At 41.2% G+C, this 20,827-nt stretch overlaps 1 protein-coding gene across 1 annotated transcript in view; it reads right to left on the bottom strand.

The window, feature by feature from the left end:
- The window catches only part of CBFB (core-binding factor subunit beta), a 37,701-nt gene extending 21,722 nt beyond the window's left edge, over positions 1-15,979 (bottom strand). Inside the window, exons 1-3 of the mRNA XM_066327799.1 lie at positions 15,868-15,979; positions 15,563-15,649; positions 11,128-11,244 (exon numbers count right to left, since the gene is read on the bottom strand). Of these exons, the coding sequence (XP_066183896.1) occupies positions 11,128-11,244; positions 15,563-15,649; positions 15,868-15,945 (282 nt within the window). The 5' untranslated portion in view covers positions 15,946-15,979. The remainder of the gene's footprint in view (positions 1-11,127; positions 11,245-15,562; positions 15,650-15,867) is intronic.
- Positions 15,980-20,827: the final 4,848 nt, after the last annotated feature.

Here is a 20,827-nt window from a genome sequence, read left to right as displayed (position 1 = left end):
TGATCCTACAATCTGCCCGGAGCACGCCGGCCAACAGCTGAGCTGCTGACACAGCAGCTTGGGAACCTCTGGCACACAGCCTGACCTTTCCAGATGAAGTAGTCTGCCCCTGCTCCTGAATCAGAGCCCTGGAAGCCTTACACCACCGGATTCAGGAGGTCTTCAAAACTTGGATAAACAAACATTTTTCACTTCTGAAAGCATGAATTCCTTCTCAAGTTATTCCGAGTTTTGAAATTACCACATAATCATTCAAACCTAGTAATCATTCATCTTGAAACCCCACGAGTTTATGCAGGAACTTTTCTCTCATTAAAACACAATAATGCGTACTGGTACTTTTAAATTTATTTTAGAGAAAGGAATTTAAACTCCTTTTTCCCCTTTCCCTTTTCAGGAATATGGAAACCACCTAAGATTATAGTCAAAAACGTTTAACCACATATTTCCTTCTTTCAGATAAAGCCATGTTGGTTCCCTTTCAACTTCTGAGCTTAACAGAATTAATAATAAATTACTGCTCTTTCTGTGAACATTATCTATGATGGCACCTAAAAATCCAGCAAAGTGGTCTTCCAAAAATTTTCTGAATTGTCTGCTCTGAAAATTGCCTCAAGACAGTAAATTAGGAGACCAAGGGCAAAAGGTGCATTATTTCCATAAAGACCCAAAATTCCACCCCCTACAATATTAGAGAAGTAGATAAAAGCATGTCTTTGTTAGAAAAACTCTTTCAAGGTTTTACTGCTAACCCCAGACTACCTGCATTTAAATCATTTTATAAATCCTCTACACACCTCTGGGTACTTTTCACAATAACACCTGGCAGTCAGTGCTGTAAAATTCAAGAGACAAGTGAAAAGCACCACAGAACAGAAGGAAGGAGCAGAGGTTGGAAGTCAGGCAATTACCAAATTCATATTCACTGGACAAATTTAATGCTACATAAAGAAACACCATTATAGGGACATTCAAGAGGAAAAACCAAATTGTGCAGCAGCCTCTTTTCAGAATGCAGTCCATCCTATAAACCAAAGGAAGTATGGCTTTTCTGCCACTGACAGTGGACAGTTTTGTAACTAAGTTAAGAATCTTTGTACGCATGTTGAAGGATGAGAGTAAGCTCTGTCTCATTCTGCACCTTATTTTCCACACACTGTCACAGCCAAGGCTTTGTTAGACTAGGAGACCTAGGTAAACTGTCACATACTGAAATATCCAAATTTTACTGGTTTATAGCAGTTGAATTTTTGCTTGGCTGGCTATTACAGAACTAATTTAATCTCAAATTACATCTTCCATTTCAAACTCCTACTACAGATCAAAGCAACATTAGAATTTTTAAATGAGAAACACAGACATGTTACTTTTACGCTGGAAACAGGCTTTTAGTATTAGAACAAATATTCTGCTTGCTGACTGAACAAGCAGCAAGAGCAAACACTCTTATCTCCTGGCAGATTATCTGAATAGAGGACAAACAGCACCGTAAACACACACAAACTTGAGAAGGTGCTGCTTGAATAGGCTTCGCTGGGCTCTAAGTTGTTGAGCTGTGTTTGTGCTTCCTCAGCCTCCCTGCTGGCTTGTTCTCAAAGACCTCTGTGCCACACCTTCAACATATAGTGTATCTCACCTTTCTTTTGTATTCTTTTAACTAATCTGTTATTTCTTTTTATCTGCATTTAAATGAGAAACCTTCTCCTCCAACTCCAAGTAACTGGGAATTATCTCTGTTGTTAAGAACAAGAACGGGCCATGGCTCCTGTAACACCATTCATTCACATTTTAAAATCCAAACCACTTAAATAGAGGACAATTCTCAATTACTTTTTAAAAAGTTACTGTATTTTAGCACAAGACAAAACCCCTCGGTTTCACATCCTATTTTAGTCATCTAGTAAACCCTTATCTCACAACAGCAGGGTATTTAACTGATCTGCTGGAGGTATGCTATCTGTGTGCTCCATCCACACATCCTGCAGTTACAGAAAATGCTCCTTCTCCCTACAGCAACCAAGCCATTTCCTCCCCAGCGTTTGCACACAGTTCTCACCACCCACCAAGTAATGAATCAGCAGGCTCACAACAGCCAGCGCCACCGAGGAGATCAACTTCACCCCCCAGGAAACACCAGTCCCCAGTGAAGTGGTGCAGTCCCCTCCCTTCTGTTTTCATTTTCCCAGCACACTGGAGCAAAAAGCATTCTTTCAGAAGAGGCTCAGTTCTGACTCACCCTCTGCCTCATCACGCACACATCTGCCCATTCATAACAAGCCACATCCATCCATCCCACTGCTGATCCCACCTTCCCCTGAATCATACCCCACTTTTAAATACTGAAACAGCAGTCTCCCTGGTGATTGCACACAAAACACTGACCACTAAGAAAGAAACAGGCTTGAACACTTACTCCAAGAAAGAAAGGTGTTAATTTGGATAAGGCTAACCTCATCATTTCAGCTTCTCTTAATATTACCTCTTAATGTTATACACTAGCAAGCAAAAGGAAACAACCTGTACAAAATGTTCAAATGAGAAATTACATATTCAACTGTTTCCTTTAACAGCAACAGCATATGATCATATACGCAGTTTCATCAATAAAATGCTTCAATCTTGCCAGAGATGTGGCACGACTGCTCTGAAATGTAAAGTCCCATCAGTCCCATCCCTGTGTTTCCCCTAAAATACAAAGACTCACTTTCATATCACAGAGAAGGGTTTCTAGCTTGGTTTCAAAGAGGAGGCAAAGCATGAGAGAGGAAGCAATCTATGAAATGCAAAAAAAAAAAAAACCAAACCCACAGCTTTTCTAAAACTTTGTAACAGAACTTATACACTAAAATCCTCAACTAATTGGGGAACAAAACAGAATAGTAACTTCATTAGCGTAACAACTGAAGTTACAGCAGAAGCTACTAACTTCACACAAGGCTTCACACAACTCCTTCAGATATTGATCATTAGTTTAAAAGAAACTAATGACAAGCAACCAAGTCATGAACAAGTTTACAGCATTTATCTGACTCCATAATTCCATACAATAACCTTGTAACATAATTTAAACTGGAATGAAGCATAAATAGAAACAGCTGAAAAGAATCTCATTTAGAAAGTGACTATTAGTGAAATAAAGACTTTTTAGTGCTTTTAATTTGCATCAATCCTTCTGTTTCCTCCCTCAAAACACATTATTCTATCTTCAAACATACAAAGAAAATGTGTTCTATTTTAAAAGCTACGTCTTGGAATTTCTTCCATTATATGAAAATGAGGTTCTGTTTGAATTCAAACCTTACACTCTTCTGCTTCCCCTTCTTCAAGGGAATCGATACTCTCTGACCAAACCAGAGCCTTTCCTAAACACTTATGCATATATGACCCAATTGTGGCTTTGAAGATGAATGCACCTTCAAGTTCTTTAAGGGTGGCACCCATGGCACAGCTGTACCACACCACCACCGAGAGGCCCTCGCTGTTTCCTGAGCGGCTGCCAAGGTGGGACTCCTGGGACAGCACTGGCCAGGGCAGGAGCACTGCCCAGGGACACCTCCCTGGGCCCAGCACCACCATTTCTCTGCCTGGGACCCATTCCTCCAGCTCTGCTTCCTTGTGATCACAGAGACATTTCACCTGCAGCTGAGGAAAGAAAGCACTCTAATTCACAACTAAAAAAAACACCTCAGGACATACTACAATTTTCAACATCAAAACCCAATGGTCAGATGTTATTAATTTGTTCAATTTTAAAGTATGCTTATGTACGTAAGCATACTTTAAAATTGCTTAGTAAAACATAAGGTTTTACTACAAATATCAGTAAACACTGAGATGCAACATAATCCATTTTTACAATTCTATGTAGCAGAAATACCCATGTACAGACTCATTTCGAAAGTATCTTGGTAATATCAGAGCTGTGACAAAACCTCTCTCAAGGTGCTTTGTGTATTACTGAAATACTACAGTGATGGGATCTGGTTTCTAAAACATCAAAAAAGGAATAGCTGACTAGTTTTCCTAACCTTACTGGAGAGTCAGAATTTAAAAGTCCCTTGTAGAAAACCTGGTATTTTTATGGTTTTTTGGTTGGTTGCATTTGTTAGCTTTTTCTGTGTAGCTAGCTCAACTATGTAATCATGACTCCTTTTCGAAAGAAGATCAATGTTTCATTAAATTATGCAGATTGCTATTTCACTTAACTAAAAACCAAGTCTATAACTAAGAACATATGAAGCAGTAAGGATGTCAGAACAAATGTGATTAAAATCTGTGGAGCATTTTATTCCTGGATTAAGATAACTGGTCAGTACTTACACTTGGAAGCTCACATAGAAAAAATACTAAAATGCTGCTGCACAGAAATTATACTCATCATCTAATAACCAAGTCTCCATACAGTTCATCATTCCAAAATACTGCAATTTCTCAACTAAGCAGAAAACATGAACCAGACTTGACCAAAACCACCAAAAAACCCCAATACAAAGCACAAAGTAGACGGCTTCTAGTTTTCACATTGTCACTACAGAAGGGACTAATTCCTCCCTAAGAGAAATGCATCTCATGCTCATGCTATATCCATTTGCCTTCAAAGACAAAACCAACCACAGAGCTAGAACTGAAAATCAACAAAAAATGCAAGGAGCATAACAAGAAAAATCTGAAAGGCAAATATATGCTGGGGTTTTCCCCTGTGAAACTCTACAGGGTCTTTATCAGCCTACCTTTACACTAGATTCTACACAAGAAAGATGGTTGGATTTTAAACCTACATTCCCTCTTAATGTAGAGGGCATGCATTAAAAAAAAGGCACTTTTTTCCTTGCAACAATTAAAAAGAATAATGCTTTTGCAGCAAAATATTGCCAGGATAGCTGCTGGTTTTGCTGCTCCAAGTACACACGCATGCTTCTGCTCACAAACCCAGTAACTAACAGACACACAGTCTTCTGCCAGCTTGACAGAATATTTTCCAGACAAATTTCAAAACTGGTTGAGAAATTTGTTCTTTTCAAGGTTTCAGAAAATCACATAGCAACTGCAACAGAGGATTAGAAAGAGAGGTTTTATCTAAAACGCATCACTCGCACACCATGCTACCTGGGTACAAATAAACAGCCTACTAATCCTCTACTTTTGGACTGAAATTCAAATCATATAATGCGAGTATACTCAACTGTACAAAAAATAAACTACCTGATTTTGATGACATGGGCAAGCAACTAAAAAAAAAATCCAGGAACTGACCCAAGCAAGAGAGGGGCAAGGAAAACTGCTTCTTCTACCCTTTGGCTTTCACTGCCTTCTTGAGCACTCCAACAGCCTCACCCTTTCCCTTAAGCAGGATTCAAGTCTGGAAAAACTGTTCAACATTTCCTCAACAAGTAGTGCTGCATCAAGACTTAAAATAATGAGTATTTTTTTGTCTTTTGTATACTTTAACAACTCTTCAGCTTTCATCATTCAATAAAATTTCATAGTGTCATAATTATTCTGTAGAAAACTATCAGCTTCTGCAGAGAACATCCTTAGCAATGACTGGAAATTTACTTTAACAGAGTAACATAAAACTTGCAATTATGCAAGCTAATGAGCTCATTTTGCTACTTGTGCTTTGGACAATAAAGCTTGAAGAGCCATTTCAGTAACTTTCAGAAAAATGACAGTTTCTTGAAGCAAATGTTTCATCATCTTATTGAATTTTTCTATTTTTAATATGAATTATTAAATGATTTTCAGAAATAAGCAGACATTCTCAACATTGACTCTCTTACTTTTCTCATTCATTTATAAGAAGAGGAGAGCAGCATAATATTAGCAACTTTGCTTAGTAAGTGGAGGCTGATATGCAAACAAGAGAATTCAACAATCCAAGTGTCTGGATTTCTTCCAGCATCGATGCTGCAGAGATCTCAAGTACTGCTTCCATCCACACAGCACTCATCTGTCCTTATATATAGCTGCAAAATTTAGCTCACTAACTCCAATTTTGTTCCTCTTCTGGGAAACTTTAGGATGATGACATGGGTATATTTGAAATCTTGTCTATACAACTCTAATGAGTGCATTTAAGCCACTGGAAAGAGTTCAAGGTAGTATGACTGAATAACTGCTTTTAGAATACGTAATAACAGCTAAGCAGAAGCAGGTTTACTGACAGCAGACCTTAAGTACTTCCACAGCCGTGCTGCAAGTGCTGCTCCCATGCATTGTTCCAAAATGGCATTGTCACTCCTGCCCTGTACGGCAGGGACAGGCCACCGGCAGTCACAGAAGGATCTGGAGGATGAGGAGTGAAAGGACTCCGGGGGAAAGGCTGTGGATCCTCAGCACAGGAGAGGTGCCAGGGGTGACTCACACTCCAGCAGCGGAGGGCACACAATGGTAAATCACTCTGCAGGAACAACTGCCCAAAGCCAGCCAGTGGCTGCCTGCCAGGACAACGTGTCCAGCCTATGTCCTCCAAAGATTTCTCTTCCCAAAATCCAAGTTCCTAACTGTTCATAGTGTATAAACTGTATGCACTAGAGACGTCTCCTAACTGTGAGATAAATAAGCACAGGTACACTATGACTGTGGCTTCAGAGTTTGGATTAAACAGCTCTCCTCCATGCAACAGCAGGTCATAATGAAGAACACTTCTAAGTATCTAGACAAAAAATAGAGAAAAAGTTTCACCTTCCTCTAAAGCAAAAATGGGTTTAGGAGCATAAACAAAGGATTTTGCTGGGAAAAAGAAAGATAAAGAAACCAAGAAGTCTCTGCCAGCTAAAGGACTCTTACACACAAACACAACAATAAATTCTAGGATCACAAGCATCTATAGAAAACCAGTATTTACTCAAACCATATAGATGATACTGGATGAAAACTAATCAAGGGGATCATCAAGAAAATGGATTCTTCTCATCCACCAAGCCTTTACAGGACTCCACCAAGCAACTCCAATGGAAAAAAAAAAAATCATCAAGCTGTTTAGCCAGGCTGGGTACAAATTTGATACACCACCAAACCCATTTGTCTGCTGTGAGAATAACCACACACTGACCTCCTTATTTAAAGCTAACAGAAAAGTCTGAGAAAGATCAAAAGCAACAACAGTGATGTGGGTTTCATCAGGACACCACTTCCCTTGGCTGGAGCAGGCAAAAGTACCTCGAAGGCTCTGAGCACACAGCCAGTCCAGCAGCTGATGTCCCTTCACTGAGCACCTGCTGAACCTCACAGGAGAATCTCTCCCAGCTACCACAAGATTTTGGGGTCATCACAACCCCAAAAGGTATGAGTAAGGACAACAATTGTTTAAGGCTGCTCAGGAAAAGTGGAAAGCTGGTTCTACTGGCTGTTGCTTCAACAGGTGTTATATTTTAATAAAAACTATTTCTCATTACACTTCTGTTTCGACTGTAACACCTGCAGCTTAACAAAGATTTGTTTTCTTTTAATAGTCATCCAGTTAACATCAACTTAGAGTAAAATAAAATCTAGTTATGACAAAAAACTGTGCGAGTAGAAACTCGGCATCTTTAGGAAGAAAACTGAAAATCTTTAGTTATGGCTACAACAAAGTCAATGGTTAATGAGTGGAAATCCTAGCTACATCACATGTGGCACAGCAGGCACTCTGAATCAATTTAAATCATGTCTGATGTGCTTTCCTCCAAAGCTACAGAGTTCACAGCGTATCAGAGCAAAATAAACCCGTGTGTAAGATTCTGGTTTACGAGCAGCTGCCACCAAAGAACAGACAGGAAGTAAAGCTGCATTAGAATGAGATGGAGAATTGTATTATAAAGGGGAGGGGAAGTAAAACAACTTCACAGACTTCATCAGTGGCTGGTATTTAAGCAGTAAAAAAGATATCTGAGAACTAATGTCCTTGAAGGAAATAAAGAGCAGAGCTATAGAAACACCTTGAGTAAGAAATGAAAGCTGGGGACATTATCTTACTCTAAGAAGTATACAAAATGAATCATGCAAAGTTGACTAGACACTTCTTAACAAAACAAAGGGACTTTGAAAAAGATTAGATTTTAAGAAGCACTGAAGTCTACACACAGCTCAGGCTGAAGTTCTTATGTCACAGTACAAAACTGAAATAAAAACTACAGAACTTCATTAATCACAATAAAACTAGCCTAAGTCAACGATACCAGAAAACCAAGGTGAAAATAAAGCTCTCCATTTAATTGCAAGGTTTAATCAACCAATATTTCAGGCAATACATTAGACTACTACACTGCCTATCTTTCAATTTCTTAACATCTACTCATTTATTCTTTACCAAAAACAACTAAAAACCCCTGGATATTAGCTGACAACACAGAGGATCAGAAAGCCTTGGTATGGTTCAGCTCCCCAGAAAGAGGATACACACAGCATCTGACGCACCCCACACACCCCCATAATCACAATGAAATACAATGTTCTATTATTTTTATGATCTAGCGACCTATTTTTAGTGCTGCTTTTTCTTCTGCTATGACAAACCTGAAAAATTGCTCAAACAGACAATTAAATTTGCTGCAGCTCAAAGACAGCTCAGAATGTTAAAGCTATCTCAAAAAAAATGTTAAACTTGAGTTTAAAATGAGTAGAAACATTAAGTGTACACAGAGCCATCCAATTCTTGGATTAATGAAGACAGGGTATCCACCAGAGGCCTACCCACCCATTGTGAACATCAGATGCAACAAATTAAAAGGCAAATTAAGCATATAAAAAAAACCCCTCAGTTAAGAAATACCAGATTGAAAAACCTCAAGTCTATGAAGTATGTATTTGCAGAATCCCAACTTTCACAAGAGTGTTGGTCTTTCTAAAATTCAATCATTCAAGCAGCAATTCTAGCAGATACTGCCTTGGTAGCTTTGTCAATCTGTTACAAAACTGCTTTAGCACAATAGTGACATACTTCAAAGCTGGATAAACTATTTTGGGCCATCATTGTTTAGCCAAACACCGAAGCAGAATTCCAGAATAAAATATTCTAATGTTGGTAAGTTTATCTACATTCTAGATCTCAAACTAATGCTTAAGATAATTATTAACTGACAGCTTCCCCCATAGCCTTTTTTATTCATATAATTAAAAACATGCCTTGCTGGCATAAATCCAGTGATGAACAAACACACATTATGCACTGCCTCAAGAATCAAAGCTCATAAAACAATGTTGCACAGAGCTACAAAAGTCACATGGTTTTAAGAGACTGCTGAAGCCTATGAAAGAAATTCTTAATTAAACCAAATGACAAAAATCTAGAGAGAACAAAATCTCAGACAGTTCATATGAAACTCTTAACTGTTTCCGTTGATAACATAAAACACTCTCCCACTCTGCTCATTCCTCAGCTCCAATCATGGGAGTGGCTAAATTTCAGAGAAGTTTAATTCTCTGCAGAGCAAGCCTGCATTCATGTGTGATTTACACAAAAAGGGCTGATTACAACAGTGAATTTGTGATTTGCTCACAGCAGAATATTATTCCCATTTATCTGTTTGTCCACCTCTAGCCTCATTCAGAGGAATTCTTTTAACATTTCAGTGAGGCAGTCTAGAATTTACTGTAAACACACATAAAAGAAGGAGTGGCATTCATTAATGAGTCTCATGTTCTATTTTAATATACAGCATACCTACCATGCTCTTACATGATTAAGACAACACAAGAAAATGGATGAAGTAGTTCAGTACTTTAAGAATTCATTTGGAGAAAATAAAGTTAAAAAAAAAATCATAGGAGTAAATAAAATTAGTTTTGAACTGGCAAGAAGAGACTTCAGTCTTCTTACACATTACAAGAAAAATTCCTCATTCAATTGTGAGCCAGAATCAATATTTTTCAGTAAGAGCCAGATTCAATTCAGTTTCCTTAGCAAAGCAGTCAGTACCCAGACAGCCAACTTCACTTCTCCCCCAATTTGTCAAACTTCTGCAAGCCTCACAGTACTAAAGGGAAAACAATTTTTTCCAAAAAACCTCATTAACTTGAATTCCACATACCATAACTGCCCTCAGGAATTTTTTTTTTCCAATCAAGTTTTCCCACTATAGGAAATATTTATCTTCCACCTAGCAGCATTTAAAAGGCCCAATATGCCATTAAACCTGAATATGCTTCAAGTATTTCCTCCAGCCTGGTAGGTTTGGTAGCATTAGCTGTTTCTAGTTACAAGGGTAGGTAAAAAAAAAATAGGCAAAAGAAAGGATTTTGTAGTCCATTAAAAGTTTTTGAAAGTAAAAAAAAAAAACAAAAAAACTTAGCCTGAAACAGAAAAAACTAGGAGAGCTTAAGTGCTGGTCTAAACCCACTGAGTTCTGAAGAAAGAATCCTATTGAATTCAGTGATCTTTGGATCAGTCCCAAAGCACCTACAGGAGCACAGATAAGAGACAGCATCTATATTTTAAAGGTATGTTTTTCCTGTAAAACAAAACCAGCTGTAGGTGATTTCAGTAACTTTATTCTGATGACACTAACCAAGGTTTCTGACTTTAAATCTAATACAGCTTCACAGTAACCATCACTGTCACTAGGGAATTTGAGTTTCAATATCAGTCTATGGGACAACCACCTCAGAAAAAGAGACTCAGAAATCAATTCTGAAAGCGACACTGCTCCTCTATTATAGCTGATGGTGAAACAGAGAAAAAGCTTCATTCCACTTAGAGCACACTGACTGCTTGCTGTACCAACTGGCAGCCAAAGATGCAATGAAATAACCTGTTGAAAGTGCAAATTTTCATTAGTCTGTCACAATTCATTGGCTAAAGTCTAATTTCTGAACCGCTTTAGAAGCACCTACACAACACCAAATTTAGACTGCTGCCCAAAATTTTATCACAGCATGACAGGAGAAATAGTTTTGTTCTTCAAAAAAACACAAAGCCACCAGTGCTGCCCATGTTCCCCAATTCTTGCATTTGCCTAAACATTAGCATGCTTTAAAACAAAGCAATACTTTATCTTACCAGCTTTCACTTGTACTCACATCACTACCTACCTGCACGGAGACGTGAGATATTAGAAATCTCACATCATACACGGCAGCCCATACCAGTAAGACCATAAGCACAACAACAAAAAAAATTCCTTTCAGTTTCAACGATTTCCTCCTTACCTTGCCTCCTTCTCTTTCAAAGTCGACATATTCCCGGGTCGGTGTCTGTCGCTGCTCCCCCTGCCAGCTGGCCGGAAAAAACTGGAGAGACAGATTGGTTCCTGTGGCCACAAAAGCCTTTTAGAAAAATCAATACAAACAGGATCAGGGAGCAAGACATTACATAAATTATGCAGGCAGTCATTTATTTTTACATCAGTTTATGTCTTAAGCCAGGCAGCATAGAGAATACTTAAAGTCAAAAACATGCACTCATCATTTTTCTTAAGTATTAAGTTACAAACATCTGATTCCATTTTGACAACATTTGCCATTGGCTGCTTCGGATATAAAAACAACATGGAATCAATACTTCTTTCAAATCAGTTTTGCTGACATTAGAATCTGTCCTTTCAGTTCTGTCTGGATACCCTGCACCAACTTAGTACCTGCAACATTAAAAACTGCCCATGCTTTTTAAAGAAGTTGCATATCTCTAAAAGAATTACTGCTGAAGGAAAATTAACTCCTTAGACCTGTTACTAAGAACAACGTTTTTCAAAATAAATGGATTTCTTCCCTTTCAAAATCTACTTATACCTAGACAGACACTTAACTGAAGCATAAATATTCCTATTTTATCATCTACTGGCATGCAGCATCAATACACAATTCAATCAAGCTTCACAGGACAAAGTCCTCGTGCCACATTAAGACACCAGTGACACCTAGATCAGCAGACGCTGTGTCAGTGAGAAAAAGCAACTGTAGGAATTCTTCTCAGCTGCAGCCTTTGTAAAATCATTAAAGGGTCTTGCTTAAGCCAGACCTTTTTTTTTAGAAAAAGCAAGCATTGCTTTCAAGGAAACAAATTTCTACAATTTCAAATGAAAATGGGATTCAGTTGTCTTTAGAAACTCCCCGTATTTGCTCGCATATCTCAACTCCAAGCCATGATGAGTACAGCACTTCCTAGACATGAAATAAAAAATTATTTTTGCAAGCAGAAGTCAGATTCACAGTATTTATACCCCTCTCTGGTACAGGTGAGCATGCTGTCCTGTAAGCATGTGAATATTTACACAGACTCACAGCATATCACTCCTATCACAATCCCACTTAATTTGGGGATTAAACATAATTTGTTGCAATCAAATGGCTGTATTTATTACACTTAGATTTAAACGGTTATTAATCTAGAATATCATTTCCTTAAAAGCTATACAACTACTACTTTTACAGTTAGAATTTCCTGACAAGCATATTTCTTTCAAGCAACCCAGAATTTAGCCACTTCATGGTATAACTTGACTGCTACCTGTGACACTACAGCTACATGTTATTTAAATTAGTTCTAGTCATGGACTGCAACACTGTCATAGGATTAATAACTCCCATATTGAAAGTAGAAGTGCTTTGTCTTGGCTCTTCCCCCTCCTCCAAGGGAGACAATGCTCTGCAATCAGTTTTGGTTCCAGGCTATCCTTCAAACAGATTTTTAAATTTTTGTTGTTGCTATTGCTTGCTTGTTTTGTCTCCTGTAAGCACATTCTCAATGTCATTAAAATTAACAAATCAGTCCTAGTAATGCCAGAAGAATGCTGTATCGGTGCATTAATATTTGTTTGCAAAGACAAACATTTCAACTGATGTAACAAAAGTTGCACCGAGGATACACTTGCACAAATAGGAGGCATCAAATCTGTCAGAGTTGCAGACCACCACTATCAAGTTCACTGCCTTCTATCATCCTTTTGCTTTGCAAGGGATGCTATTTACACATCAACAAAAAATTGTACCTATCTCCAAATATTTGTGACACTGAGTCTTCCCTACCTAGTCTGCTCAAGAACTGTTTTCCTACCACCGAGCATCTTTAGCAAATATGTGTTTTATACTCCTTAATTTATACATTAAAAATATCTAGGAGTGAGATCATTGAGAGTAAACCAGCTGACCACTGAAGCCCTAAAGACCAGCCCAGTTCTGGTACTGGGTCAAAAGGACTGTATTTGCTTTCTGGGAAACCCAGCAAGACAGTGAAGTGTGCTAGAGGGCAATGAAAAACAGAGGGGGAAAAGCAGAGAAAAGAAGATAAAAGTACACAAATTCCACATCTTCAGAGTCAGGCAGGTACCATTTAAACCATAAAAAGCTATGTAGATATTTGCTCTCTGGATTTTTGAAGCCTGTTCCCTCCCTTTGAAGAGACAAAACCATACAGTTAAAGTACCCATATGCTTATCAAATCATAGGTCAATACTAAAAAACTCGAGAACAGTCCTGCTAATAACCGCACAAGACTACATGGAAGCCATTAACTTCTATCAAAGAACAAACGAATAAATAATAATAATTATCTAAAAAAATCACACCACTAGTTTGGTTTTAAACTTGAAAGTAAGAAAACTCTAGTTTTGTCTGCAGAGGCTTTTAAAGCCCAGTCTGAAAAGCTATCAGACATTTATGCTGCAAATTTTGTGAAAAGCTTATCAGCTAGTACAAGGGCGATCTGACCTACACACAGACAACATAAATACAAGTACCTTCCAAAGCAAACCAAACACATGAGTTATTTAAGTTATCAAAGCATTACCAGTAAATGTGAAATCTTTTTTAATACACTTCACAGTTACTTCTCACTAACATTGGAAATTATTTCCTTTATTCAATCAAGAGCTATTTGACACACATAACCAACAACCTACTGCTGGTTCTACATTCAATATCTGAGCTGTTCTCTGGGCTTTTTTTTTTTTTTTTTTTCTGCTTCAAAATTGTAAGGTCATTTGCAAAGGCTCCCTTTGGAGATAAAAGAATAATCCTTGATGTCTGGTGAAAAAAAACTAAAAAAAAAAAAAAAAAAAAAAAAAAACATTCAAGACTTAAAAAAAAGTAAAATTACTAGCTCTTCTTAACATCAGTCATTACACACACTACATTTCTAAATAAACCTGACTACTCATGCCCTGTTCACAAAACAAAACCAGATGTTTCAGATGAAGAAATATAGAGCCTGTTTTATAATTAAGTAGAGTGAAAATATGTAGAACATGCATCACTGGTAGCTTCCAAGGGAAGAAGTTCTGGCAAAAAAAGGCAGCAGCAGACTCAGAAGGGGAAACTACAGCAATTTCCCATTTATATAAATAACTGCATAGGCTGCATTAGAAAGCTAGTTACAAGCTGCATGGCCTTTTTTTCTAGGGAGGGATTCAGGTATATTCTGCAGTTTCACCTGTACAGGAACTTCCAATGCTAGTAAACTATGTCCTCCTAACCTACCCATTGTTTCCCTGGTGTTCTCTTAAAGGAAGCAAACATACACAAAGAAAAATGAATGTAAAAAGATAGTAAAATTAAGAACCTGTCTACAGGGAGCCTCTTGTAAAATAATATTACAGGTTCTAAAACAAGAGATAACAAGATAAGATTCAGCTAAAATAAAGTTATTCAGTAAAAAGTAACTGTGCTCTTGAATGTGTATTCATTTACTGACAAACACAAATGAACAAGATCAGTTATAGTAGCTGGTGTTCCATTATTTTGGGATGTGCATAAGAATCATTTCATTATGAACTGTCTAGCAGTATGTACACCACGTGAAATTAAAGAATGCTCATAAACCAAACTTGGTGGAAGTGGGGTTTATTTTCTGTTTTATCTTGTCTTTCACTATATACTCTAAATGGAAAAGAGATCACTTCTGCATTTTAATAGTGGAGTTACAATACAAAATACTAATCCTATAGAAGCAAACTGGAGCAGAAATCACACCAGGAAACAAGGAGTCAGTTCTTGACTACTCTGAGCCATACCTCATCTCACTTCTTATTTCAGAGGGCGACAGCAGTTTGTAACTAACCTTAATGAATGAGAAAAACGGAGCTGAAGTTGCAAGTTTCTACGCTTAATTTAAAAGCATTTGATTTAGTTCACAAATACATCAAACAGCGATAGCGCCTTCTGAACAATGTTACTCAATTCTCAAAGCTACTGTTTCCGGAAAGAAAAGGAAAAAATAAAAAGAAGAAGAAAAAGAAAAAGAGCTAAATATTGAAATGAGCAGCTCGCAGCTGTAGCACGTGCCCAGGGAAGGAGCGCAGCGCGTTCTCCGTGCCGGGGTTTTCCTTCCTTCCCTGTCACCCCGGCGCTCACAACTGCTCTCCTCGCTCGGGAGCGAGCTGACACCTTCCACAGAAAAAGCGCTGCTCCTAAGGCAGGCAAAAATGCCGCCCGCTCACCAAAACCACCTTTCCCCGGCGTTTGAAAGGCAGCCGATGTCATGCCGCTCCTTAAGGAAAACTCCTTCACGGAGCGGCCCCGGGCACCGTCCCGGCGCCGAGCTCTGGGCACCGCGCAGCGTTCGCTGCCCCGACGGCTTCCCCAAACTTTTATTCCACGAGCCGAGCGCGGCCCGGTCCCGGCGGGCCCCGGGGAGCGCGGCGCCACTTACGATCTCGGAGCGGCCGTCGCGGCAGGCGTTCTGGAAGCGGGCCTGCCTCTCCTCGTGCGGCCGGTCCCTGAAGCCGGTGTATTTAATCTGCGGGGAACAGGGCGCGCAATCAGGAGGGGCCAATCCCGGCGATAAGGGGGCAGCGGAGTGCACTGACTGCGCCTCCCCGCGCCGCCGGCTCGGCTCCCGCCGCAGCTGAGGGGAGGTGCGGGGCTGCCCCGGCGCCTCCGCGGCCCGCGGAAACTTTCCCTACGGCGGGCGGAGGGAGGGAGAGAACGGGGAGCCCCGCGCCACCGCCGCCTCACCTCGCACTCGCGGCTCAGCTTCCTGAAGAACTCCTCGTTCTCGAACTTGCTCCGCTGGTCGGGGACAACCCGCGGCATGGTGGTGGGGCCGCCGCCGCCGGCTGCCCTCCTTCCTTCCCTCCCTCCCTCCCGCCCGCCCCGCGCTGTCCCAGCCCCAGCGCTCGCCTCGCCCTTTGTTAGCCCCCGCCGGCGGCGCCCCCCCTTCCCTCCTCCCGTCCCTCCTCCTCCCGCGGCGCACGCAGAGCAGCCGCAGCCGCCGCCGGAGCTCGATGCTGCCGCCGCCGCCCGCTCCCGCCCCAGCCCGCTCCCTCCCCTCCGACTTCCTCCCGGCTCGTAAACTCGGCCCGAACAGCCGCGCCATTCACAACTCCGCCGCCGCCGCCGCGCATGCGCCCCGCCGGGCGGGAAGCGGGCGAGGGGTGACTCAGAGCCCCCTCCGCGTCCCTCGGCCGGCGCTGTCTGGCCCGCGGCGGGGCCGCTCCGCTCGCTGCCCCCGTCACCGCTCCCCCGCACCGCGGCTCGGCGCTTTCCGCCTCCCGGCTGCGAGGGGAGCGGCCCCGGCGCTGCGGCGGGCAGGGAGCGGCCGCCCCCCGCGCCCCGGCGGCGATAGGGAGCGCTCCCCTCACAGCGCGGACCCCGCACCTGCTCGGCCGGCCCGTTCGGGTGGGGAGCAGGCGGTGGCCGCGCCGTGTCCCCCCGCCCCGGGGTGCCGGTGAGGATGGGGCAGGTAGGAAGGGACAGCGCTGGCCTCGCACCTCCTCGCCGGCTCGCTCCCCCAGGCTGGGGTGAAGGCTGGAGGAGCCCAGGGCGGTCCCAGAGCCCCGGCGCTGACAGGAGCCGGCCCGCTGTCTGTGGTGCCGCCCCAGACCGCGGCGCGTCCCCTCAGTCAGTTCCCGCCGCACTGACCGAGGCGGGGGGCCTGTTCCGGGGGGAGCATAGCACTCATCACACACCTCAGGATGTGGCTCGGTGTCTTTGAAGGTCGCTGGTTGTCAGTCTAGAGCAAAACCAAAACCCAGCGCTCCGCTGCACCAGTGCTTGAAGAAGCTTGACTGCTTCTTCATTGCAGTCTACCAACTTCCTCATGAAGGGAGGTGGAGGGGCAAAGCGCCTATCTGCTGTCCTCTGGCAATTAATGACAGGACCCAGGGGAATGGCCTGAAGTTGTTCCAGGGAGATATAAGCTGGATATCAGAAAAAGGTTCTTCACCCAGAGGGTGACTGGGCACTGTACAGGTTGCCCCAGAGAAGTGATCACAGCACCAACAGTGACAGAGTTCAAGAAGCATTTTGGACAATGCTCTCAGGCACCTAGTGGGTCTCTTGGGGATGTCCTGTGCAGCTGTAAGAGTTGGCATTCTATGTTCCATGTGGGTCCCTTCCAATTCAATATTCTGGGATTTTTTCCCTACAACTACTCCCCCCAGATTTTTAGCAGCTCTGGAGCATCGTAAGGATGGTAGCATGAGCCAAAAACCATCTTACGATACCTATGCCAACATTAAAATATTTGAGCATATTAGATCTTTTGATAAAGAAATGAGGTTTTCTAATCTCTCAGTATTACAGTCTTAACTTTACACATAGTCATGCAAATCAAAGCCAGCTATGCTAAGGTTAGCCAGAAGACATTAATTGGAATCAGTATGAGCAAAATAATAAAAAAAATAGTGAAATAACTGTAACCCTTAACCAATTTTATACAGACTTCACAGAAAAAACTCCAGACTTTTTTTCTAAATATAGAAAATATGCTATGAGAAACTTAATACATTTCTGATCGATAGGAAAAACTGAAGATAACTGCAATAAACTGTATCTTCTGATTTTTGGTATGTTACTGTATTGCAGATGTAAAGGTAAATTCAGAAGTTAAAAGCCTTAAAAGAACTATTTTAAAAGGTTTTTTCAACCTGGAAAGAAAATACACTGAGCTTGAAAACATAAATATTGTGTATTGTCTTGATTCATTTAGATTAATATCAACCCTTAAGTGAAATTTTCGTGAATGTCAGCCACATTTAAAAGGTCCCAAAATAAGACATTTTAAAAAAAAATCCATATCACTATTCATCTTACAGCGAGATCAATACCAGGAGCGTAGGCCTGCAGGAGAGCTGCCAAGTTCATAAGGTAGAAATCTCCTCTCTTGACCTCCAATAATCTTTCACTGCTTGCTACTACCTCACCCAGTTCTGCCTCCTCAGCCCCGAAACTGGCTGTGCCTTCTTCTAAACAACAGTTTGCACAAAAAAAAAAAAAAAAAAAAAAAAAAAAAAAAAAAAAAAAAAAAAAAAAAAAAAAAGCTACCAAGGTCAAAAGCAAGATGAGTGGTTGTAAAGCCCTAAAATAAGAAACAGGAGATGTAATCACCTAGCAAGTTTTGAGTTTTGACCCTTGGCATGTATTTTTCAAGACTTTGGAAACAATATCAAGTTTGTCTCTTTCTCCCAAGCAGCTCTTTGTTTAACATTTGTCATCCTGCAATTTTCATCTTTGCAAAGTTTTTATTTTAAAAAAAGTGAGTCAATATTATCAGGAAGTTTGTAAGAGATCAGACACTGCCCATGCTTGTTGCCTCAGTTAGTTGATGCAGAAAACAGGATAGCAGGAAGGGGTGAAATAGAGCATAGTGGCACAGGATCACATTATTCTTCTGAATTTATCCAGTTTCTCCACACTAAGCTAGCTAAGAGCTTTTGCTCTGAATAATGAATACCTTCTTAGCAAAGGGAACCAATTATTTCATATTCATATGAAGAAAACAATTATTTTAGACATGTTTTTCATCAAGAAAAGCTATAAAATTGCACCAGTTGCTCTTTCTCTACCTCTCCCTCAGTCTCCAACATTTAACAAGACAATTAGGGTCTTAAAGACAGTGAAGTTCTTTTTTTTTTCGTTCCTAACTAGACGGAGGAGAGGCACACAACTAATAATGTCTTTGCTGCAAGAAAGGCTAGCGCATAATTTGCAGTTATTTACCGGTTTGGCCGAGTCACTGGGCCACCAGCCAGACAGTCAACATAGATCAGAGGCAGCTTCGCAGGTGGTAGCTGGGAGACATGAGAGGCAAACTGAGGTATCCTGTGGAGAGGGATACAACCTCATGGGAATTCTGCAGCTCACCAAACTTTTTTTTTTTTTTTTTTTTTCTTTTGCACAAACACCAAAACAAGCTAGAACCTTTTTCCTTGTGCATAACCAAATGCAACTGCTTCCAAAGGCATCTTGGTGAACTCTCCGCAAAACCATTTACACCGTGGTTCAGGCTGCTCAGATTTTAGTAGGCTAGCTCTGTCTGCAAATCCCTGGTTTGTTGATTCACAAGAACTTAGGCTGTTCATCAGTCCTCCGGGTGAGTCACCTTCAGGAAAACAGAAATGGTCAAAGCTGGTAGGCATGCTGCTTGCTGAGTGAATTCTCAGAACACATCCCTTTCCAAAATAAGACCTAACATGTTTACAGTGCATTGATAATTGAGACAGAACACCACTGAAGGATTTACAGATGGAATGTTTTTGAGAAGGGAGCTTTCTTCAAGTTCCAAGTCCTGTTATGCACTGTTCTTTCTATACCTTCTTTACCACGTCTTTAAAACCTCTGGTTTCCCCTGGTAGCAGCATTTGATGAACAACTGCATGGCACTGGGTGTTATATTGTTCTCTAGATTTCACACGTGTGAGACACTACTAAGCCAGACTCCTGTGTATCCATGATCTATGGCAGCTGCGTATCATCAAACACCAGCATTATGTATGTACAAGCTAGTCTGTGATTATAGATCCCTTAATAAACTGTTTGCAAGATATAATTATGCACATTAGGTGTGAAATGCAATCTACTTACGCAAGGTCTGTGCTTATGGGTACTACAAAATGAGGGACGGGGGGGGAGAAGGGGGAGAAATTGAGCAAATTAATTGACTTCTTTCACCCAGACTGATTTTAATTTCTCTGCTACTACAGCTGATGCTCCCAGCCAGAATAGCTTCACAGGAGTCACCCCACCAGTGGGGAATATTGCTGATCAGTTCATGGACTCACAGTCACATGCAGAAATCATCCTGAAATACTGTAGCTCACCCCCAGAACAGCCTTTCATGTTTAGCCTGCATACATCAGCATAAAGATCTATCTTATCTGAGGATAGATCAGATAATCATCCAAAATAACCCAAATGAAGCATATGGGCAATGAAAAGGACCATGAGCTATCAGAATCAGTTCATGTCTGTGGAAGCACTTTATGCAGAGGTGGATATAGGGACTCCAGAGGCAACAATGTGGAGCTTTCAGGACTTAGCCAAGTCCAAAGTTGATAGCTAAACATCTTACCCAGCACACAGAGATAAGAGCCATACCACAACAGTTAAACAAAACAATCCAATTTTGCATTATGAGTGGGAAGTTGCCTACCACTTAAAAAACACCAAGCACGGCAGGTATGAGGGAGGAAACAGCACCTCATGTCTCTTCTCTCTAAGCAGGCTACGAGACAGATGTGTCTTTCATTCCAGATTCCAAGGCTGGAGCCTTTTCCCTAAAACAAGATGCCTAACGGTGCTACTCAAAAATATCTCAAAGTGTTTGGAGTATTCAGACAGGAGACAGGAGACACTTCCCTCACCTGGGGCTGTTGATGCCCAAGTTCAGCCTCCCAGTCACAATTACTCTCACGCTGGAGAAGCTGTATCCACATCTCTGCTCCAGCCCTGGGTTACTACCACAGTGCAACAAAATACCTAAGTCTTCATGGGTGGCCTACCTGAAAAGCCAGTAGTTACAGCCATCCTTTCCTGTGGATTTGGACACTCTGGCTATACCTGGTTGTAAGCACTGGCAGTTTAACAGTGTGCTTCACACAGGAATAGGCCTTTGTTTCAATGATATACATGTGCAGCTCCCCCAAAAAGCATGGCCTGCACAGCCTGGGACATCCACCTGAATACACCCTTCTGA

Source organism: Sylvia atricapilla, chromosome 12 (genome assembly GCF_009819655.1).
Source record: "Sylvia atricapilla isolate bSylAtr1 chromosome 12, bSylAtr1.pri, whole genome shotgun sequence".
Lineage (NCBI taxonomy): Eukaryota > Metazoa > Chordata > Aves > Passeriformes > Sylviidae > Sylvia > Sylvia atricapilla.
The sequence above is the reverse complement of the archived record's forward strand: the minus strand, read 5'-3'. Positions and strand labels throughout refer to the sequence as shown.